This window comes from Passer montanus, unplaced genomic scaffold (assembly GCF_014805655.1).
Source record: "Passer montanus isolate IOZ18808 unplaced genomic scaffold, ASM1480565v1 scaffold20, whole genome shotgun sequence".
Taxonomy (NCBI): domain Eukaryota; kingdom Metazoa; phylum Chordata; class Aves; order Passeriformes; family Passeridae; genus Passer; species Passer montanus.
In genome coordinates, this window is record NW_024366592.1 from 11,343,565 (window position 1) to 11,368,121 (window position 24,557).

Here is a 24,557-nt window from a genome sequence, read left to right on the forward strand (position 1 = left end):
AATTCACCAAATCCCTCCCACTCATTTCACTGGATTTTGAGTCAGGCCTGAGGGTGGCAAATAGGATGCTGAAAGAAGAAAATCTAAGGAGAAGGAAGAAGAAGAAAAGAGCTGGTGCGGCAGCTGCTGTAATAAAATACAAATTCAATATTTTACAAAATAGAATAGTTGCAAGAAATATCTACTGTACATAGTAAAAAATTATTTTTAAGGCTAGGTTGGTTTTTCCCTTATTTATCATTAGGAAAAAATAAAGGAGAAAAAAGAGCTTCAAATTATTTTTCTTTTTTTTTAATTGACTTCTGGTAAACTGTTAAGTAGCTATGCTAGCCTGCTGAATTAGGATTTTCACATTAGATCCATCCTCAATGGAGCATGAGTGCCCTTCTGTAAGAACCAGATAAAACCCTGCTTAAATTCCGGACTGAGTTCAACTATGCCCCTGCAAGGACAAATTGCAAAAAGCACAACTCAGGCAAAGGCATGACCAGGGTACTGAGAGAGAGAGAGAGAGAGGGAGAGAGGGGACGCCTGAAGACAACACCACAGGGCAAGAAGGAAACAAAGCATGGAGAAGAGTATTGGACCAGGACCAGACCTGAATGCTGCTCTTGGCTTTCTCAGAGAGCCTGGGCCATCACTTCACCTCTTCACGTGCTCATCTCATTGCTCTTTTGACAGGTCTCCTGCCTACACAATCAGCTCTTCAGATCAGAGGCTGCCTTGGCATACAGTTAATACAGGATCCACCACCTCTAGGCAAGAGCTGGCCCTATCTGTACCCAAAGCAGCTGGTCTCAGACCACACCTCTGGAAAAGCAGGCAAAAGGAAAATAAGACACGTGGATTTATTTTAGGACAATTCAAATTTAAGGGGAGGAAATGAGTATTCAGTGATGTTTGTCTGTCCAATTTCAGGGTCTGCCCAGATCACTTGCAGGGATAGGAAAGCTCAGTTCTCTTAATTGCAACTACCTGAACAGAATTTGTCAAAACTAATAAATACTATTTACAACAGTAACAGGAAGATGGCAAGGAAAGGAAAACACAAGACAATCTGAGACCAGGTCTACACAAGAATTTTCATCAACCAGCTAGAAGCCAATAAATTAAATCCATACAGTCCTCTCAGGAGGCACTTCTGGTTTCAGCCTTACATTGATTTAGTTTGTTGGGAAGGAGCTGACTTAAGCTAAATAGATTAGCCTTAAGCAGACTAAAGGGCATCCATCTAAAATATTGCATAAATGTAACAAAACCTGCTTTCTAAACAGATTTAGTTAAACTAGTGTAATTCTCCCACATAGTGTGTGGTAAGACAGTGACTGATTTTTGCTTAATTTCTCAAGGGTGGAAGCAGGGAAGCCCACTAGGACTGCTTTCAATGCACAGAGAAACCTACCCTGCTAAGTGATGAAGAGGCTGGAGGGGAGAAGAGACAGAGCATGGGGAGGATAACTCAGCAGCATCATGGACCAGCCCTCTCCTGCCTGTGCTGTGAACTCAGCATGTCAGGGCCCTTTCTTGTCCCTTCAGCAGCAGGCTGCACATGAGCTTCTCTATCCCCCCAAAAGGCTCAAGGGCTGTAGACCAGTAGGCACAGAGCTGTGGTGAGACTCTAAGCACCATCATGCTGCATCTCCTCTCTCTCTCAATTACCTTCTCCCAAGAAAACTATAGCCCACATGGTCCCACTGGTTTTGCACAATTCACCCTTCTCCAGAATGTCTTTGTGCTCAGATCAGGCTGTGTGCATGTACAGGCACACACACCCACCAGTCACTGGCACACTGCAGGCATCATCTGCCATCATAATTCAGTCCTGCCCTTGCAGTTTTAGACAGGAAAGGGATAAAAGCAGAGACAGGGACTGTGTACAATGTGAAGAAGGGAGTTACAAAGACAAGAGATCCCATCTGTAGTCACAGCCTCATCAGTCAATGCAGAAGTTGAACTCCCTCTCTTTTGTACTTTGGTTCACTGAGGATGACAAGTCAGGGGAACTTTGGTTGAAAATATGTGGGAAGGAGGGAAGTCAAGAAAAAAGGCCTTTTTTATTTTTAAGAGGTGGCATTGACTCTTCTATCTATTTCAATTATCTTCAGTGTTTCATTTCCTTTTAGTTCGGAGTTGACTCTGTAGGGAACAAAAAAGCAAAGGTTAATGCTAATAGTAATTTTTTTAAGCACATATCCTGCTTGATTTAGCTAATCGTAAAGAGCCATTCAGTATTTACCAGCCAGGTATTTGTCAGTTAGCTGTGTCTGGAAACATACTGAATTATACTGAAGTAGTCATCTCCTTGCTTCTAGGCAAGCAAAGGCACAGCAGAAAGAAGTGCAGGTATTTAAACCAGCAACTCTGTCTCTTTTCAGAGGCCTGCAAAACTTACATTTATGCTAAAAAACCCAAAAAAACCAAACAACAAAAAATCCCTTACACTTATGCTAGAAGTGAGGGAACTCAGGGTAGGAACTTAAGTAATTTACAGATAATTTTACATGTCTGTCTCTTGAGGCTGAGTCCTGCAAACTTTCTGCAGTAATGCTTTAGTAAAATCACTGCTGTGAGAAACTCCAGCTCTTCATGCCCTAACCTCATTGAAATTCCAGTGAATCACAACCTCACACTTCCATACAACTGCCAAAAGCTTATTCCTTTGGGAAGTACAAAGTAAGTGCTTTAAAGAAGTGGGCAGGCCCAACTAACAGGCTTACAGGGGTTAGGTTTCTGGCAGAAGTACCAAGTTTGGTAGCTGCATTACTACAATTCTGATGCAAACAGTTCTCCAGAGCAACAGTGACTTTGCCTATAGGCTCTCCAGATAAAAGCCAAACTCTTGCTTCATGGTGACCAGCACAGCTGAGCTGCCAGTCTAACCTATGGCCTTCAGGCATGAACAAGAGTGACACAGAACGCCCGTGTGACAAGCAGCCTACCCTGCACTCACCTGTGCTGCTGCAGGCCCAGCAGCACTGATTTCTCTAGCCTGGTCTCGTTGGCTATTGTGAACTGCATGATATCATCCGGCTGTGTCCCTGACACAGCTTCCAGGGACAGTGCTGTGAACTTGGAGGGGTCTGTTTGCCTGTCACTGCGATCTGCAAAGGAGATCGGGCTGGATGGCTCCTCCAGCTGTTGAGGCTCTTCATATATTAGTAGGCTTCTTGACCTCACTGCATACAAAGACAGAAGGCAAAATGAGATGAGCAACAGACAGCTCAGAGAACAACCCTGGTCATTTCAGGAAATGGAAACTGTTAGGGCAGAGCCAAAGCTGCAAAAGCCTTTTCTTTTCATAGTGATTAACTGGCAATTTGATAGCTGAAGAAAGAAACCACAGGAATGGTCTAGGTAGGGATCAAAAAGCCCTAAATTATTCAAAAAACAAGAACAAAATTAAATAATAACTTTACTAATATATTGGTTCATTATGGTTATGTAATACTAACAGTTTCCCATTCAGTCCTTGGACTCTTTGGTGACACTGGCAAAGAAAACAGCCACTGAAATAATTTGTGCATTTTAACAGTATGAACATCTGCTACCGAGTAGAAATCCTGCTACCTTTCACAGACCACTAACTTTAGTTCTGCAAACAGAGGCAAAAAATTCTTTAAACAGAAGCACCAAGCAGGCTAGTGGGGAAAAGGTTTTGCTCGTTTTTATGAAGTCTGCTGCCATCAGCACAGTTTGCCAAGCTATTCTTCTTAGGAAAGCACAGGTATATGTGTATATATATATATATATTTAAAAAATGGCCATTTAAGGATCAGAAGTGCAAGAGGTGCTTGAGAAGGGGGTTAGGAATGGGTGTGGAAAACAAGTGCTTAAGTACAACCAAGCAAAGAGCAAGACTGGGATAGTTGTCACTTACCAATGGAATCTGTGTAGGACTCTGGTGAGGAATGCTGCCTGGGCAACACCATCTTTGTAGCAGAAGGATATGGCCCATAGCTCTGGGAGAAGCTGCCAAAAACTACTGCAAAGCACAGCACCACCATCTGGCAAAGGGAGGATGCAGGAGAGGTGAGTGCACTTGACCCACATGCGCACAAGAGAACTGATACTTTATCAAAACAAACCATTTGAAGCCATCCTCACCACTGCACACCTAGCTAAGGCACCTTTACAATAACAATTCAGTGCTTCAAAGGGCACATTTCAATGCTGGGGTTCGTTTTCAATGTCTGCACTATTCTGACCAGCTGCCTTTTTTACTTACAAAGCTGAAATACAGATAAAGCTGCCATGTGTGTCTTACAGGCACTGCTGAGGATTTCCAGTATTATTTCTGCTGCTGGCCCCAGTTTTGCTTCCAAGTGACAGTGAGGCTAGACTGGGAGAACAGCTTATGCCTTGTAAATTATTTCCATCAATTTACAGCACTTTAGGTATAAAGGGAACTTGACAGCTGAGTGTAAGGAGGGAAAAGGAATGGTTTCATTCAACTCATTTTCTTATCTTGACTACTACTACTAAAATAGGACAGAGGTAGATTTACAGCCTCAGTCATATTTTGATTTGGTTGAGCAAGTTTATTTTTATTAGTATCAAAAGCACCGAGCCCCAAAGGTCACCTCATTTTCATTTTACAACTCTAGACACAATTTCCACCATATAATACTGCAGGAAAAAAATAAAGTGAGTCCCTTGAAGAGTACTGCTCCTTCTTTCATCACTGCAGCACCCAGCCAAAAGCACAGGCCCAGTCTTCTCCAGAACTCAGTACCTTCCCACAATTATTAATCTTCATCAGCCACCTCCCTCAAAATTGTTAAATCATGAAAAGGAGTTCCCTAAGCTGCAAATTTGCCATTGAGAGGCTTTGCAGAACAAGAGATGTGCCTTGTAAGAGATTCTCCTTCCCTTAGAATTCCCAGCCTTAGGGACACTCACCATAAGACAGGTCCCTGTTTGTGTGCTAGCTGCCTTACACGAGCGGGACACTTTGCCAGCAACCACGGCTTGGAGTCTCTGCAACTGCTGCAGAAGTGTTCTGGAAAGCAAAGACAACAGACAAGCATCACACACACTGACCTGTTTGTTGGTTAAACAAATTTTTCTTCCAAATTCCACACAGGGCAATAATACAGCATTTAGGATAAGGTAAAGATAGTTAAAGTTTTCTCCTTAAAATCAATAGCAAGGAATGGTTTTAATTTTACAAAGTTTTTACATGTATTAGCACTGAAACGTTCAAGATTTTTTGGTTTTCCCTCAGCTTAGGTCCCTGAACAATTACTTCTTTAGTACTTTGAGTAAGTTTTTATAAATAAAATTTGTACTTCAGTGTTTCTATAGAAAATGGCACATTAACAACTGAAACTGCTCTGCATGCAAGTGATCAGTTGCATATATAACCCGATTCTATGTCATCATGAACTCAGCAGGAGTTTTGCCATTATTTTTTAAGATGCAAAATCAAGTTTATAACTGCTCAGTTAGTTATCAAAGCCTTCAACTGCTCTAGTCAGTAATCCAGTTGGTTATCAAAACTCTCTTTTCCCAAAATCTTGCTATTTAGTTGATTAGAACACATGCTGGCTGACTTTTAAAGAGAATAACTTAAAACCAGACATACACACAGGCTTCATTTCTCACATTCATTTATTAAATAAAACACTTTCATGCTATTTCTTAAATTCTGCAGAGTTGACAACAATTGCAGATGCTTCAAGTGGCTACTCTGATTGTGTCTTTCCTCTTTGGAAACAGGACCTCTTTGAGGTCCCAACCACAGTGACAATTCTCTTGTGGCTGGATTCAACAGTCCCAGACCAGAAGAGCCTTTCTGACTGGTTTTTTTTTGTTGTTTTTTTACTTTTTCTGCTGTAGCATCAATTACTGAAGTCAGAACACAAGTAATTTAAATGGGAAATTATCTCAAAGTATGATCGGTACAGGATTTTCCCAGCAGTTTTTTTAACAACCTATGAGCAACCCAAATGCCTGTCCTCAACACAAATATAGTACAATTTTGTATCGAGATGCTAAACTTTCTATTTGTTCCCAAGTTTACTTTTCACTTCTCCTGTAAGTTTCACAATCTGCTGTGGAGGATACCCCATAGAAACTCCAGACGACAGTTTCAGAGGCTGTTACGTCAAAAGCTAAAGCAAGAGGCAAGGTCAGGATGTCAGAGAAAATAGAAGGAGTATTTTAAGACCAAAATGGCTAAAAGCTAATTGTAGGACAGACCCAGAGGTGCCTCCACAGCTCAATATACACTGGTCTGCCTATTTTCATAGATTTTTTTAATCATCAATGCTCATTGCTAATTAGAGTTTAATGAATTCAAGGACTTCAGGAATACATTCTGAAATGAGCACAAGGCATTCTCACAGCACAGATTTATCTGGGCCAGCAGATCCTTCTCAACTTGTTAGGAAAGGATATCTTGAATGGTCTTGAGAGCGTGGCTTACTCTGCAACTCAGTACTTAAAAAAGAGAGTGATATGCCGAATGCAATCGTTTATTCAGTAATACAGAGACCACAGGCAAATTAAGAGATACAAACAGAGTCCACCACCCAAATGAGACCATCCTAATTCCCTGCTCCCTTTGGCATCTCTCCCCAGTTCCCCCTGACCTCCACTGCATGGCACAGGGCTCACAGACCTGTGCCCATCATTTCCTGGCACAGAACACCTTGCCTGCAGTATTCCCACCACGTGCCACCAGCTGTGTTAGACAGCAATGCTCTTTCAACCCTGAACTTTCTGGGCTATTTTGGAAGACTAAATCTTTCCCCCATTTCAGGCCTGACTCACTGGGCTCGATGCAGAACAGCTCTGCAGAGTGAGGAGGAAGGAGCTCTCCTCCTCCTCAGCTCGGGGGCTGGCAGCAGCAGCAGCCTTGAAATGCTGATCATTCTTGCCACTTTTTGTGGAGGCGTCAGTGAGAAAACAGCTAATGGCTGGTGAGGAAATCAACAGAAAAGAGGCAATTCTCCTCAGTTTGTTCATCTCTGCCTTTTCATGCTCAATTTAAAAAACCTGTTGGGCAGAGTGGGCCCAGAGAGCTGATTACAAAACAGTCTCTTTGGAAAGTGTAATTAGGCAGGTATTCTGAGGTCTTCTATAGACAGAGGAAGATTCATCCTCCACCTTATTTACCAAATACCTTCACATAAAATGTCTTTCTTCCCCAAGTCATTTATCTGTTTGAGCAGAGCTACTGTTTCCTTCTCAACACACAAGGACTCAGTGCTTGGAGCTGACAGGATACAGGTGCATTTGCAAACTGTGAGCAAGAACCAAGGCAAGAACAAGAAACAAGTTTGACCAGAGATGACATCAGTTTGTCCTGCCACTGCCAAAATGGGACACTCCTTGATGCATTTATTCTTTGTTTGAATCTGGAACGGTGGAAGACTGGATTCTGAGGTCAAAAGATTCCCATGTAAAAGCTTGTGACTGGACAGCTGCAAGGGTGATCTAGACCAGGAGAGGCAAAAGGAGCAGATCTCTGATGCTTCCTCTAAATACCAGTAGAAAGGCCACAAATGCTTTTAATGGAATACACTGCCTATGGCGAAATGCTAACAGGAGAAAATGCAATCCCAAGACAGCATGCTAAGGGGGTTTGCACCCACAGGGATAATTTTCACTGTGTCTGACACGTTTTCCAGGGATATTCAATTAGAGGGTCAATTCTGTAGGAGGTGTGAGTGTGCTTTTCACGCTTCTCCCTGCCAATGGAAGCACCTCATAGGAAAGCTGTAAAGTAACTGAAGACTCCTGCACTTCCTTCCACATGCTGCCAGCAAACTCGGTCTGTCTGTAATGTCTTGGTTCTGGTGCATATTCACATCTATTCATCTTCAGAAAAGGCCTTTTCTCTACCAAAGTATGGAGCAAGTCAAGCCTTCCCTTCTGCTTCCAGTGATACTTAAATTAAGGAGAGAAAACTTTTCACTACAGAACCACCTGGGAGACTTCCTCAAGTCACTATTTCTGTTTAAAATCTAACATTGATGCAAACAAACAAAAAACAACCAAACAAGACATCTTCTAGGGGACACCAAACACTTTCTCCTAGTCAAAAGTTTTTAGAGGATTATTCCTATTGTGTGAGGAAGAAAACCCAGTTCTGATAAGAAGAGAGCAAAAAATATTCTGTCTTTAATTCTACACAGAGATTCCTTCTCTGCCTGTCCCATTTGTAGGAAAGGGGACAAATCCCAGAGTAAAGTTGTAACTAAAAGACCACTTAAATTCACTATCTTCCCTCATTTGAATTACAAAGAAAATCTCTAGCAATTTTCCATAGAAGATGTTTCATCATAAAAACCTCTTGGTCTGAAAGTAAGGAGTTACTCCAGGGCTGCCAAGCTTTGTCAACTATTGTAAGGGTGGTCTGAAATTAGGTGCAAGATATCTCACTGGAACTTAAACCTAGATCCTTTACTCCTTGAAAACAATTTGCTGAGATGACTTTATCAGTCTCAAATGAAAGAACAACCAATCAAATCAGTGAGGTCTGGCAGCTTTGGTGCTGATAAACCCTTGGTGGGTCAGACTCATGTGCAACTTGATCTTTAGATGACTGGGAGTTGAAGAAATGGAAGAATACCCTATTTTTATTTACAAGGCATTGCCTCTAAGGTGCTTGTTAGTGAAGATCTGGCTACTGGCAGACAGCTGGATACTGTTACTCCATGGGAGCAACTCTGGCAGCCACTTGCATTCGTTGTCCATATGTGACACTCTCAACCACTGGATCCTGTGTCTATCATTTCTCCAGGAAAAGAGATCATCAAGATACTTACAAATACAGACTCAACGAAAGTGAGAAGCAAAAGCACTTCTCAACACATGATACCCAGAACCACATGTTTCAAAACTGTCTTTAAGAACAAACAGGGCTCCCAGGTAACCATGCTGGTGTTAGAGAATGTCTGCAACCCTCAGGATCACTGGCAGTTTCTGCCTTTGGTCTCAAATGTGAGAGGGTCAAGCCTTCTTGGTGACTGGGACAACTTAGTTCAATACCCAGCACCAGCTTCTTCTCACACCCTTTGCTTTCTGAGAGAGCAGTGTCCCACATGCTTAGATGCTACTCATACCAATGGTTCACTTGTGGCTACAAGACAAAACAGGTAAGCATGTAATAATGTCCTTCCTTAATTTTGAGAAAACTGCCTAGGAAGGAACTTGGATGGGTTTCTTTTAAGGGATTGAGTCACACAAATTAGGAGAGGTAACATATGTTAGTGTTCTAATACTAAAGCTGACAAAAAGGCTGCACTCACCCACACAGAGTAATGAGAATTAAAAACTCTGGCATCTTGATACCCAGCCTCCTGCCCTGTCTTTTAAGATGTGTGAATGCCAAGGGAGATGCTCCTGGATACAGTTTTTTTGACCACACCCACACCTTTGATGTTACATCTTTTCAAACCAAGATTTTCAGGCTAAGGCTGGTTTTCAAGGAAGAATCTTCTAATTTTTTTTTCATGTTACTGAGAGAAACGAAGGAAAACTTTTATCAGAAAAAAATTCTAGTGTTTCCATGGTTTGGAGCCAGATTTTGAAATGCAAGCAGGGTTTCCCTGAAGTCTTAGGTATGTATCTATGCAAATGTTTTCTATATATAGATTAACATACTCTTAAAATCTGATTGCACATACTGAAGGGAAACTGCTGTTCAACAGTTGTATGTTTTGGAAATTGCTCTTCAGTTCCTCTCAATCCAACCAGATTACACAAACATGATAGTGACTGACAGTAATACATGTTCATTAACTTTTAGGTAAGCAACTATAGCCCAACTTTTCAACAAGGTAAAAATCCAACTTTGTCTACATCTACAGTTGAAAGTATCATTTTAACATGTAATCTTATTTTCCTGTTATCTTTCTTCCACTCTTACAGTCTTTCACAATAGGAGAACAGCTTTGATGTTTGTAGATCTAATTTTAGATAATATATTCAATAATGTCTTCATTATTTTTACTGAAATGAATACTCAAAGTTACAGCTAAAGTCAACTAGGGCTCTGCTTTGGGCATATTAAGTAAGATACATGTGTGCATAACTGCGCTAGGTACTTTGAGAAATAAAGTCCTAAACATAAAAAATCGGGCATCTGACACACCAAACTGACACTAAATAATTTTGACCACCACTGCTCCGAACTCAGATTCCTGACTGTATGTAGGAGATGAAAGTTCCAGCTATAGGATGCTGTGAAGACAAGTTCTGAAATATGTGAACAATTTCTAGATGTCATGCCAAAGCTCTGTGCAAATACCAATGAGGAAATGAGACATTTTGAATTCCCTGTAGGATGTGGATAATGTACATTAAACCAGGGTCTGGACCCATTCTCTGAATGACACAGTTGCACAATTATACAGTAAAGAGGAAAAGTAGCTTTTTGGAGTTAAGGTGAAAAACTCTAAAATATGATATGTTACTGAGGTTTGATGAAAGCAGGCACTTTAACAAATTTCTCAGTACTTCACGCATAAGCCTTAGCAGATTTTAGACACAGTTGATATCTAAATAGCCAAAACAGCACTGCCATTCAGTTAAAAGAATTTCTGTGCAGAAGGACGAACATCTGCTTCTCTGCATGAGATTACAGATCAATATCAATGCTATTGCAGAGGGAAGGAAACAATGCAACTCATCCCACGTGGCCAAAGTATGAAGGATTTGGAGATCATATCACTTACCTAAAACTTTTTAGAGCATTTAGCATGAAAGAATTAAGATAATCAAATAATAGGTAAGATGCCAAAGGTCCTTTCTGAAAGGATGGGTAACACCAACAAAGCTTGAGTGCATCCCCAACAGCTCAGAGATTAAAACAGCTGGCCAAATTTATCTTAACTGGGGAAAGCAGTTGATAACATGTTGTACCCAAGGGGATAATCTACAGCTGCACCTTTTCTTAAGAGAAGATGGCTTCAGTACCTTCTCGGACAGATACTGGGTGAGACATCTCTACTCCACACCTACAGAATAGTTCCTGGTTCTTTTATGTCAGACCATGGAGGATGACATAAGAGGTGCAGAAATGGCTTGGCTCGCTTCAAGCAAGCAGCAGATGTCTTTATGCATGAGCACTGTGTGGGAGACACTCTGCAGCAAGTCACAGTGCTACAGGGCTGGCTTCATGAAATCAGAGATTGGATCCAGAGAGTAGAAACAACACATGCCACTCAATTAGCAATGCACTGGCTGCCAGATCAGCTCTAGGGCCATTTTCCATGATCGTGGGTCTTACCTTCAAATCCCAGCCTTCCCCCACACTTCAGTGTCATCATCATGTTCCTTGGTAATATTCAGCCATCACTGCAAATGCCTCTAACTGGGAAGTGTTAAGGGTGGGTTCATCTAGTACCTACTCACTGGGATTTGCCACACTGAGCATAAACCAGGATTGACACTGCACTCTCAGCTAACATCAAATTAAAAGCTTAGATATTCAACATCTTCTGCCATGTGTCTTTTGAAAAAGCCACCACTGAGTCACCCATTTTTTCAGAAATGAAGAAGCAAGAAGATGATTTTCCCCTCCAAATGAAGAAAATTCTGGGGTGTGAGATAGTTAGAAGGTTGCACAATAATTGCAGTGACATCTAGTAGTGCAAAAGGAAGTAATAATGACTCTGGAATTTCAGCACTGTTAATTCTGAAAGCGAGACAGGTTAAGGCTTCCTGGCAAAATTTCACTAAATAAAGACAACTTGGGAGAGCTGGAATGTAGGGGCTATTTTGATTTATATTGCTAATTACATTCCCTTGGGCAGTGAAGGAACTCAGAGAAGTGTGCTAAAAGGTTTCTCAAGCACACCACAGGCTGAGGAGGCAGTTTAAGACATGACATCCAAACCTCCATGCTTTATATCCCACTGCAGTCACAATAACTGGCCTTCCACATCTTTCTCTGACATGAGCCCCATCAGACACAGCTTTTCACATTGCAGTTGATCACTTAACCTCCAGATTTTCACTTTTCATGGTAATATCCCGCTATCAAGTTTTGTTTGATGATATCCATACCTTACCTGTTAGTGTTCTCCAGGACTTCAACCTTCTTACGCAGCTCACTGTTTTCATTTGAGCAGGTCTCAACTCTGGAGACAGCACAACAGAAGAGAAATATAAAAACATCAGTTATTTATTCAAGTGATTGTAAAACAAGCCAAACTTGCCTTCACTGAGAGCTCCAAGATCTTGCCTACATTTAAAGAAACAATTACACCAATGAACTTCAGTCGTAATATTTAATCACACTTCATAGCGTGAAACACAAAGCAAAAGTTGCATTAGCTGTCTGGCAAATGCCATGCTTCTGAAATTGGAGCCTCAAATTTCAAGCTTATGAGGTCTAATAAGCCATGAGATTAAGGACAGAGCTCAAGACTGTCCCAAGATACTACCCATTTCCAAACCGTCCCTGGAAATCCCCAAACTAAAGGACATTGTCATATAACATGTAAGAGGTCCAAGTAAAACATCTGACTCCTAAGAAAACAAACAGAATCCTGAATAGCTTCAAGAAGAAAAAAGGGTAAAGAAAATATCCTTGATATCTGGTATGTATGAGGTGGAATTTCAGAAGAGTAACTCTGAGGAAGCAAGACAGAGCTATAAAGAGACAAGAAAAAAATGGAAATTACATCAAGGATATCACCAAAGATGGTACAAGGGTTTTAACAGAACCATCTGGTGAATTGCATAAGAGTAATACTAGAATATTCATCTCCTGGAAGAAAGATTCATTTGGGATATAAATCACTAACTGGGGGTTTGGCTCCTGCTTGCTAAGGGAAGTCCGTGAGTCACATGCTATTTTCCTAAGTCCTGCTTATTTTCCCAGGCAGTCCTGACTCATCCACTTCCTATTTCTGTTTTCATCTGCACTGGAAGACAGAGTTCACTCACTCTAGATCCATCTTTCCCTGAACACTGCCTGTCCACTAGGCCAACACAGTCGCCTGAGGTGAAGCCAGTGCAGCTGGGTCTTTCCTAATTTAAGGTGTGAAGTGTTTGCTGGCACATTAGCGACCCGCTGCAGGCAGGCACAGTCCTGACCCCAACCAGCAGCTGCCAGGAGCAGGGCCTTTTCTCAGTCACTGCCACGAGATGGCAGCTGGCACTCTGTGCACGGAACTGTCCCAGCAGTCACAGCTGGATCCCTTCCCAGTCCCACAACTAGTGCTATTGGCCTGCTTGAAACAGGAAGGAGGCTAGCTTACTTTTTTTCCAGACTGTCCATGTATTCTTTCTTTTTTCTTCTACTTTCCTGGGCAGAGATCTAAGGAAAAAGGATGAAAAACATCAAATATTTGCATAGAAAACAAAAGCATCAGAGACAAATTAATAAACTGGTAAAAAGCCCCAGTGTTATTGGATTCAAGCATCTGTCTTGTTCTCATTTCTATTCTTGGCAAGCAAAGCACTGACTTGCTTGCCAGTTTCCACATTCTGAAACAAGGCTCCTCCTTTCAATCACACACAAAAAATCATCCCCTGCTAACCTTAAAAAAAATAAATCAGATTCATCTGGAGAGAATATCCCAGGACAAATACGAAAACATGATCCCAGGATGATGTCCTGCATCCAGGAGAGAAAAAGTCCATAAATGTATTAGAAAACAGCTTTTCAGACAAGGACATGGGGTCCTGATGAACAAGTCAAACAACTGTCAGCAGTGTGCCCCTGTTGGCAAAGCAGCCAACCAAACGTGGATTGAGGACATTGTAGCTGGCAGGTCCAGAGGAGTGGTTCTTCCCCCTCTGTTGAGCGGCTGCAAACCACAGCTGAGTACAGCAGTGCAGTCCATGGCTCAGAAACAAATGCTCTGGATGTACAGAAGCAGGCCCAGAGGCAGAGCTCTGCTGTAATAAGCATGCCAGAGCACATGACATTTCAGGAAAGGAAAAAGATGGGCTTGTTCAGACTGAAGAAGAGAAGGCCAAGGAGGGAATCTGATTTACTGCTGTCTTCAGCTATCTTGTGCAGCAAAGATGATGTCAGAGCTCTCAGATGCACACAGAAAAATGGCAAGAGGCATCAAATACAAGTTGCAGCAAAGGAAATTCCAGTCACGCATTAGGGATTCTATTTATTTGTTTTTACCACAAGAGTGTCCTAATATGGGAACACGGTGCCCAGAGACACAGAGGACTCATCATCCTTTGCAGCAGTATAATGTGACTGGACAAGACCCTGAGCAACCTACCCTAAGCTGACCCTGCTTTCCAAGCCAGGGCTTTGACCAAAGGACCTCCAGATTTCTCCTCAATATAAATTACTCTGATTCTATGTAAGTGGTACATGAAATGCACAAGACCACTTCAGAAAATTTTGAACAAACACAGTACAAGACCAAATTCCAATTTAGTGTGTCCAAATTTACACCTCTATCTGCAAAACCAGTAGCAGAACATAGTAACCATAAAATATGTGCTAAAATCCTCTAGAACAAATGTGCTGGCCAGGTCTGAAAAAAAATTGCATTCTTCCCTATCATTAGGATCTTCCCCATGTCAGAAGGAAGAAAACCCCAAACTTGCAGGGCTTTTGGCATCCTTGGCATCAACTTCACAAGTTACTGAATTCAGTGATCAAAAGACTAGTGCACTGCAATACAGAATCATATTTTAAAACAGGAAACAGAAAAGAACACCTTCCTCACCATGCAAAGAACACAGAGCTCTTTGCCTGCCATAAGGGTAGGATTGTTCTGATTTTTAAATGGAGCCAAGCCACTGCAACTTGATACCCTGCCTCCTAAATACTCTATTGTTAATGGGGTCAGGTAAATACCTACACTGAGGCACACTCACACTGACAGACAATTTGATGGATGGTTTAGGAACAAAGAAAAGCACTTTGTTAAAATACAACTTACAGCATTCAACAGTACCATGGACCATTACTGCAGAATTCTGCAGCATTTTTTTAAATGAAGGACAAGTAGGAACTACCCAGCAAAGCTAACTAAGATTTACCTTGTTTTTTATTTTCCTGCGGATTTTCTTTAGAACTTTCTCCTCTGCTTTTGTCAGGGGCAGTTTGGTAGGGATTGGGTAGCCCTCTGCTATCAGCGTCCTCTTCTCTTCCTCTGTCAGGATGAGGGGGCCAGTCCCCTGTAATTTCTTCAAGGGTCATAGAAATGAAATAAAACGAAACAGTAAGTGCACACAGTCCTAGAAGAAAAGGTTGTTAGGGAGGAGAGGCAGCAGGTCTCCCACTTCAGACAGGACTGGGCCTACTAGAACAGCCTCCTGCAGCTGGGAATGTGTGGAAGACCTTTCAGGTAACTTCCATTCTGAGTTCAAACCTTTGGGACAGGATTCCCTCAAAACAGTTGTTCTTAGCCCAGCATTGCCCACACTGAGGCCAACGGTATAACTGCCTTTGGCTCAAACAGGGACAGAGACACATGAGAAACACTACTGAAAATCCCTCCCTGAAGATCACCACCTGCTAATGACATGACAAGAGGACAGATGCAGATCTACCAGAGACAGGTCAACCCAGCAGGACTGGGCCCTAAGGCAAAGCACAGTCCATGATGGGATAAACACAGTCCATGATGGGATAAACCTAAGAACACTGGTGAACCCTGTCTCAGCTTGGAGGAGAGGCACATGTTGTTCCCTGTGGGAACAGAACAGACCAGTGAGCAAGAATTACCGGATCTGCAGTTTTGACCAGAGATGAATTCATCTAAACAACAATTCAAAGTTAGCAAATCTCTGTCAAAACCAGTAATTTAGAAAGTTAAAAAAAAAAAAAAAGACACACAGATAAATGATGGAGAAAGCCAGCTCAACTCACATGTGGTGCAGTCAGGAGAGGGGAATTGGAGAGCATCGAAGCTGCGCGTGACACAACCTTGGCCGTGGCCTGGAGCTGGACTGGGCTGGAAGGAGGGAGTGACCGAGCTGGGCTCTGCCCTCCTTCAGAGTCACTGCCATGGCTGCTCGGAGGGGTGGGAGGCAAATGCAGGGTATCCACTGCTAAACGGCAACAGAGACAGAAAGTAACACAAGGTTTAAGGTGTTGATTCAAATCGTCACTAAAGCTGCCACCACCACACAGTTTCCAGGACTAGGAGTGTCTGCTAAAAGATGGATCAAGCAGAAGTGACAACTTGGAAGAGGTTCGGAGCATGCAGGTCTCCAAAGAAGGAATGAAATGCAGCAGCTATCTTTAGGTTTGACAGACAAAACAGGACTCTGTGCATATGCTCCAGTCACTTCTACCTACACTTCAGCTCCTTCTTTAAATGCTTTGAGGTTCACATATAATGTAAAGTACAAGTTCCCTGCTCCTGGGAAACCACATTAACAGAGGGGCTCTGAGCCAGCATACTTACTCTCCAAAAACAATAGTGTTTTCTAACTTTGCCACATATTAAACAATCTGCCAGTATTTGCAAGGGAAGGGATCACATCCAAGGAGTTACATGATCAGGAAGGAGAGAAAGGCCTCCTAAGGACATGATTTGGCACAGCTGGGAAGTGACTGACAAACTAGTGACAGCAAAGGCTTCAATGCACTGATGGAGCAGGAGCAGCACAGGCAGCCACCACAGGAACCTCTCTCATACTGTCTGTCCAGGGGCCATAATATAACCTCAGCTGCAGCCAAAAGAACCTGCTCTAGAATTGTCAGTCAAATTGCTGCTTAGGATCAAAAGGGTCTGGACCAACAGAAACAGGGCATGTCTCACCCACTTTTACTAAATGGACAATTTAGCAGATGCTCAAGACAGCCATAACTAAGTCACTTTTTCTCTGAGCTAAATTTACAGCAATTGAATTTTGAAGTAGGAAGACACAGGACTAATTTACCACCCTCCACTTCTGCTATGCAAATTTGAGTTGAAAAGATCAAATGGGTGGTGAGGGAGGATGGAAGAAAAATAGTAATAAAAAAATCAATAATACTCTTTTTGTCTCACATGGTAGCTCTTGCAGTTACCAGAAGAAGAAACATATTTGAAAAACAGAAAGGCCCTTAATCCCACAAAGTGAGCAAACAAATCTGTACCTGGGTTGAGATACAACCTCCCTTTATCCACCTGCTACATCATTTGCTTCTCTCCCTAGAGCAGGGCTACTTACCCACAGAAATTAATTCACTAACAGAATATCAAGTGTTTCTAACTGAAATGCAGTCATCTGCTGAGATCTCACACCAAATATTGGCTCTTCCAAAGTTTTCTTGGCTTTAATTGTGTTTAGTTTTCAGGGTAGGAATCTTTGCTCCTCCTTTCACATTAGAGTGCAAGGAGAAAGAAATAATGATTGTTCTTACAACTAATATGCTACAAACAGATTCACCTTACTTTTATTTTCATATAAACTCACATCCTGCTTTTGCATCAGAGGTTAACAGTAAAGTTTCTTATATCTTAACTGTCTCCTCAAATTGATTTCTTTTCTATCCTAAATAATCCTGTACTTGAATAATTCAAGCTCCCTTCAGTACAATTATTAATATCTTAGAGAGAAAAAGGCATAATTTTCTTTGTGATGAAAAAGGAAGGAAAAAAAAAAGAAAAAAACTTCACATAAAGGCTCAAAGAGACTCTGGCTCTTCAATAGCCTGAGTTGAATCCCTATAAAATGACAGCTTCATCCTAAAATCTGACATGATGAACAAGAAATCCAAATACTTAATCAGGGTAAAGTACATTAATTGTACTTGCTGGACATCTACCCCTACATTTTCATTTGGTATTTAACAGACCTTCTTTAGAAGAGAGGTTCAGGAACTGATCCACTTCATGGGGCTCCAATTTAATCTCTGGAAGAACTTTCTGGGTCAGTGGTTTCATCTAGAAAAGAGAAATTACCAGCATGAAAACCTGGAGTACACATCTTAAAAATCTTAATAGAAGGACACAAGGATTACTTCTCCATAAATGGAGAGGTTTCCTCTCCTCCTGCTCTGCCACAGGCAAAGCTTTAACTGCTTCACACAGTTTGCTAAACCAGGCTACAGAGAATATCGCCCTGACTGCTCCCACTATGGCTTTTCTTACTACTATATTTAGCTAAAATAAAAGATTATGCCTCAGAGATGACATTTCAGACTGAAAGCTAACATGTAACCCACTCAAATTACTTCTCTTAGCAACAGAGCTGCTGCTAGGATTTGCTGGACTGCACAGTCTGTTTGAGCAAGGACAGGAACACCCCTGGGAGTCAGGGAGAGCCTCTTAAAAGGCCATTGTCATCTGGGAGCAAGAGCAAGGTGCCAGTTACTGAGCACCAGGTTTTGGGAGCCAGGTTCCTTCCACAGTGCTGAGGAGCAGGAAAAGAGACAGTCACTGCTGACTGAAGTTTGGAAGACACCTGGCTTGCCCCACTGACAAGGGTGGGGCACCAGGCTGCCAAGCTTTGCCTGGAGCCTGTCTGTGTGCTGCACTGCCAGGCCTGATGAAGCCAGTCTGGCACACCAGCCAAAATCTCTCTCAGTAACCTGTGTAACTAATCCATGCAACAGCAATGAGCCACCAGCAGGTCCCAATACTCTGCAAATCACAGCATCCCAAGCTACAGGAGGACTGTGTCCTGGGAGCAGCACATTCAAGCTAGGAGGAAATTACGGGAAACTTGTGCTTAGCTTTCTTCAGTTTCTCATAAAATAATTTCTGTTGCACATATTTTCGATACACATCCAAGTGGAAACATTTACTTTCAGCTCCCTCCAGCCTGGACTGACATTGCATCCTGAGGGCTGACAACAGCCATGCTTCTTCCTCTGCTGGCTGGGGACCCTGGTGAGCCACCAGCTGCTGCAGTTCATTCTCCTTAACCCAACCACAGCCAAACTAAGCTCTTTAGAATGTCCACTGGCTGCTCCAGCTGTGGTCAGAAAAGCATCACAAAGCTCCTTGTGAGGCTGGTTGGTCCGGAAGTAGCAGCAGCTTGAAATGTCAAAGCTTCACAGACCTGGAAAAAGTAACTTTGGAGGCAAACAGGGAAACCCTCCGATCCATCCAAACAAGGAGTTCTGTTCTGCTCAGGGGAAGGCACTGCAGCAATAAGTAAGGTCTTTTTACAGACACTTAGCTTGTCACAGGCTTCATAGAGCAAGTGGATTAGGCAGTTCAGGTGCAACTGGTTCATTAGAAACTATTCAAATATTTCTAAAAACCCAAAAGCACCAGGCTTTGGAGCTAGCATAGAAGACAAAGTTGTATATCCAACCATTAAGAGCTAAAGATGCAGACAACAAGCTCTTACAGCAATAGTGGGACACCAGCAAACATTAAAAACCATTAGAACAGACTGCAGTGTGCACCCTGAACTGCCAGGCTCTGGCACCAAGGAGGCTACATGTAGCTTCCATAGTAGCCAAGGGGCTACTATGTACTACACAGGGTACACTGCTACACTATGCAGCCTTAGGAGAGCCTGCAGTAACTGTGCAGAGAGAACAGAGTCTGCAGTACCAGGGCATCCGTCTGTAGCTCAGGCTGTTCCCCCTCCAGCGACGTGGCTGTGATGGTGAGACTGACTGAGGGAGCAAGGCCTGATGTCTCACAAAGCCCTGGCTCAGTCTTTATTGCAGCTGGAGTAAACTCTGTAGCCAGACACCATTCCTCATTTTCCAGGTCACCTGCCAGGGAAGGAAATTGGACACCACATGTTTAGATCAGAAACAGAAAGACTACAAATGAAAATAATGTCATTCCACCTTCAGAGAAGGGAAACAAACACAGAAGACATTTTAGTCTATCAACAAAACTCTGACCTTACTATTCAGCTTTCAGTCCATGCAGACAACCATGCCATTTCAGGGCTGTAACCTAATCCTAGCCCCAGGATACACAGAGGAGCAGCGAGGAAAGACACAGAGCACTAATCACTGTACATTGCTGAAAGCTGCTAATGCGTAGCAGAACAAGACTAAACAAGCCACTGGGTAAAGCAGCCAGAGAGCCCTGTCCTAAACAGCTTAATGCCTGCTGACTCAGTTTTATTCCTCCTTCTAGAGATAGCCTTTACCCAGACTTCTGCTTCTTCTACTGCTTGCAGGCAGCAAATAGCTCAAATGGTGCAATTATACTTTTAAGAACAAAGTATTTGTCACACCATTAACTTCATTTTTTTCCCCCAAGGATTCATTTAGTATGTGCAAAATAGAATATAGGTTTGATGATGTTACAGGAGCACCAGTGCCATTGTGATCATGCTGATTTTCTCCACAGAGCCTCTGGGAAGTCACAGCACAGGATGAATATTTTATCTGGCAGCAATGAAACAGGCATCACGTGTCGGCAGCATTATCCCCCAACTCCACTTATTGAAAGCTCCCTAGTCAAGAGAAAGCCATGCAACTTTTCTCTAGACAAAGCTGAAGGGCTTGCCCAGCATTGTCAAGAACTGGAAGAAGGGTGGCATGGTAAGTTTAGCTCCGCATTTCTATTCCATTTCCATTCACTGTTTTACTTGCTAAAAAATGACTTATTTTCCCAGGTCTGAAGTATAACAGAGTACCAAGAATTTCGAAAGACTCAACCTTTGAAACAATTCCACAAGGCTGTTAACAACCCCCTTTAAAAATACAAAGTAATCAAATGCATTTTTGTCAATTGTAATTCTGCCTTAGAAAACTTCCTATTCCAACTGAAAGATTTTAGTCTTTCTTCTTGCAGAGAAGAAATATATACTATATATACTATACCAAGGGCACTGCATCCCAGCTGCATGTGGCACAGTCCTGTGCCACGACTGAGCAGTGGTTGTAAGAGGCATATCCATTAAATAGAGCAGCTGGAATCTGATAGGAAATATACACAAAAGGAAAAAGAGTGCAGTTCTTTCAAAGCTTTCTACTGCCTTCAGAGTCTTTACTGCATATACAAAATTAAAAGTGAGAGAGCAAAAACATACACTGTAGGGCTGGTAAAGCAACAGAGCTCTGAATTAACTGTGTGTGGCACCACCATCCTGGGAGGCAGCCACGGGGCTGTGGCTGTGCCACCAGCATTCTGCAAGGCTGCACAAGACCCTTCATTCACTGCTGGTGAATGTCAACAGAGCAAACAGGTAACAAAAATAAGAGAGGGCTCACAGCCTGGGCTGCTTGTGTCCCTGCTATTAAGACCACACACACATGGAGCGCACAGGCACTGGGCAGAAGCTGGGTGCCTGGAGGAAGGGAGAAGAATGTGCATCTCCAGTGCGAGTAATTACTTTGTGGTAGGGCCTAACCTCCACCACTGGCAAGGAAGGAGGTAATTTGAGTAAAGACACACCAAGGAATTAAAAAGGAAAAATATGTATCCTGTAATCAGAAGCTCAAGAACAGCAAGGCCAGCACTCTGCCAGGTTAACTGCAGAGCAAGGGCTAAACACCATATTTAAACTTCTGTAGAGCTTACTCCCAAAGCTTCCTGGGAAATGCCAAAATACAAAATTAGAAGTATTTATGGGGAACAAACCAGGTAGGCTTGTCTGAATATTAACTCAGGAGAGAGGACACTGCTCTTTTAGGAGAGAGGACACTACCCTTCCCAAGCCTCTTTAGTCACAACACAAAAGTGCAGCTCCCTCCCAGGTTGCTGTGTATGAATTGTTCAGGTAAAACCTTTAAAGTGGTACCTGCCTGGAAATCCAGAATCCCTTGGCAAATGGAACTTTCAAATGCCTGTTTGCATAACTTGAGCCAAAGCTGGCCCCACATCACCTTGTGCAGAGCCTCCCTTTGCTGCCTCTTGCACCTCTGGGTCGAGCTACCCTGGGGCAGCACCATTGTGAAGGCTATGGATAAATTAGAGTTATTAGTGAAGCCAGTAATTAGCCCTTAATTTTCTTAAATTTGTATCCTCATGAAAGCAGAAGAGAAATCCAGCCATGGGTGACCAGCACATGGGTATGTTCTCTAAGGCTGCACTTTATGATGTTTATCACCTCTAATCCCCAGGCTCATCATGAATATTCAACTGCTCTAAGACAGCAAAATATGCTGGCCTGTGGCTGGTCACTTCACTCCTCTGGAATCCATCATTTTACTCCTCTGGAAGCCAACTTTGCTGATTAACCTGACATCCCTGCCATCACCACTTAGATCTGCATAAACTGCTCAGAGTTATTCTAGGCTTTAAGCCAGTCTAACCAGTCTGCAGGGTTACAGATGGTTTCCAGCGACAGCAACACGCTGCGTTTAGCACTGAGATAACGCTGAACAACTGCATCTGGCACTTTTCTGACACTGCCTCTTACAATGCATGGTGACAGCTGTCATTCCAGATGAACAATCCTGTGAAAGGAAGGGATGGAGGACTGGTCAAATCTCACCTGGATACTCTCCTCCCCCCCGCCCCCTCCCCTTCTGCTGCCACCTTTTTCCAAGCCACAGTTACACATTCCCTACCAGGATCAGGGAGTGTTGTGCTACAAGTTACTTTCTTTTGATGCATTCTAGTTTCTGAAGTCACCAACAATCCCTCTCTGCTCCAAGGGATTTCCCACTCTCCTTTCTCCTCTTCCTGAGCACAGCAGGTTGAAATTATCTGAAAATCATTCTTAGTTTACTCTTACAACAGTTCTTTAGCATCTTAGTATACTCTGCTGAGCACTGTACTAGCAGAGCAAAGTGGCAACCCTTCTCCCAAAGCCCTTCAGAATGTAACACAAAATGAGAAAAACTCAGGCAAAGAGGAAAAATGGAGCAGGCTAATAGACCAGTGGTCATACAGGGAGGTATGGCACACCCTCCAAGACAAGAGTATTTCTGATAGAGGGTTACAGAGAACCACGAGAGAGGTTTCACAGAATAATGAGAACAAGAAAGAAGGTGCATGTGAAATGCTGAAATGAAAAGGACAACAGGAGCTGGCTCAAGAGACCCACTGGAGGAAAAGGGAGGTAAGTGTCTTCTCCACACCAAACCAAGCAAGACATGCTGTGGTAAGAGTAAATGACTGGTGTCAAGAAGTTAGAGGTGCTTATGTTTATATCTATATTTGACATGATCCATGAGGTACATGTGAACTTTTGAGCCACAGTCCAACACAAGATGCTGAGAGTATGATCTCCATGATGGTACTAATTATAGACAAATATGAATAGGGCAACACTGCATCCTCAAAGGTGAAACAAAATATGCTGCAAGTCATTCAGATATTGAGACACGAAAGCCTAAACAAGAGATTTAGCTCTCCAAATGCTTAAGAACTGTCACTTTGGTTCTCTCGAAAAATCTCTTCTCAGGCTTCAAAACAGTACACTGTTGTCACAGGCTTCACAGAGCCATAGATAAGTGATCCTGGCTGTCAGTTCCCTCCCCAGCTGAAATTTTCTACAAACCACAGAACTCTATCATGCAATGACTGTTTAGATGAGTAGCATTCCCCTTTACCTACACTTTCCTAAGTCACTGAATGCTAGGCATTTTGGCACGTGGAACATGTAATTTAGGGAGTCCACACAGTACTCAGCGAAATCCCAGCTAACACTTCTACATGCAGTGCACTAGTGCTGGTAAATTGCACATGTGAACTGAACACTCAGGTTGCAAAGCAGCCAAGTATTAAGAAATACCTATGAATGTTTAACTCAGTGTCCTTCTGCACATCAAATACACCTAAAAATAGCAATGCTTTAATAATGTGACCCAACAGTTTCTCTACAGAACCCATGCTTTATCCAACAAGCAGAATGCATGGTGCTTTACTAATAGAGAAGATATTCCATGTTTTGTTCTTTGCACTGTCTCATGAACAGCTGCACCTCTCCTTTACTGAACACAATCCAAATTTTGTTCCCACAGGGCTATTTAATTCTCTCCTAGGGAAATACTCCACAACCTGAATTCATTTTCACAGTGGAGCTGAAAGTTCAAGCGAGACATGGGGAGACTAAGGCCAAAAAGCAACTAATAATTTAAAATGGCTAAGTGGAGACAACTAGAGAAAACTGGAATTGGATTTTTCAGATGATTTTGCCCTGTTACTACATTTTATCAAAATCCAGCATGCTTTCAGGCTGGGCTGTGAGCACCTACCACTGCTGCAAGTTAAACATCAGAGTTTGAACTTTGTCATCCAAAAATCCCATTCATCACAGCCACCCAGGGTTTGTGACACATGCACCTAAGATCTCCTGTGTCCAAGACTAAAACTACATTTCTTCAGAAAGCTTTTGTGTGCTTATTCTGTCATCAAGCTTGTGCCTCTTCTCCTGCAGATTTGTTTAGCACACATCTTCCACTGCACACCTCACACACTGTGATGATGACTGTCAACAGAAATGTGCTCCTCCAAGCATCACAGCTGTAGCTGTAATCAGTGTGTGTGACTTAGGCACACATGAAAAACACACAACCAACAACAGTTGTGTTTTTGCATGTCATAATTAATAGAAATAATTTCTGTGTTTACAAAAAACATTTTTAATATATCTGTATTAATACACATATTTTTAAAATTCTACATAGTCTCTTAATAAGACCATATGCAGCTTTCTAGGATATTTGTATCTCTCAGAAGAACTGCAACATTTTTTTTCTCCTCTTGAGCTGTGGACATGGTATGGAAAGGCAGGGTAGGCAAAGTGGAAAACAA

General features: G+C 42.4%; 1 protein-coding gene across 2 annotated transcripts in view; it reads right to left on the reverse strand.

Moving 5' to 3' along the window:
* Positions 1-218: 218 nt before the first annotated feature.
* The window catches only part of CREB3L2 (cAMP responsive element binding protein 3 like 2), a 70,875-nt gene continuing 46,536 nt past the window's right edge, over positions 219-24,557 (reverse strand). The window contains exons 3-12 of one of the 2 annotated variants that reach the window (XM_039707982.1): positions 19,440-19,606; positions 17,729-17,816; positions 15,809-15,987; positions 14,977-15,123; positions 13,218-13,276; positions 12,024-12,092; positions 4,900-4,999; positions 3,878-4,004; positions 2,951-3,176; positions 219-2,136 (exon numbers count right to left, since the gene is read on the reverse strand). In XM_039707982.1, coding sequence (XP_039563916.1) covers positions 2,061-2,136; positions 2,951-3,176; positions 3,878-4,004; positions 4,900-4,999; positions 12,024-12,092; positions 13,218-13,276; positions 14,977-15,123; positions 15,809-15,987; positions 17,729-17,816; positions 19,440-19,606 — 1,238 coding nt within the window. In that variant the 3' untranslated portion in view covers positions 219-2,060. Of the gene's footprint in view, positions 2,137-2,950; positions 3,177-3,877; positions 4,005-4,899; positions 5,000-12,023; positions 12,093-13,217; positions 13,277-14,976; positions 15,124-15,808; positions 15,991-17,728; positions 17,817-19,439; positions 19,607-24,557 lie in introns of both variants that reach the window. The other variant, XM_039707981.1, reaches the window with a different exon arrangement.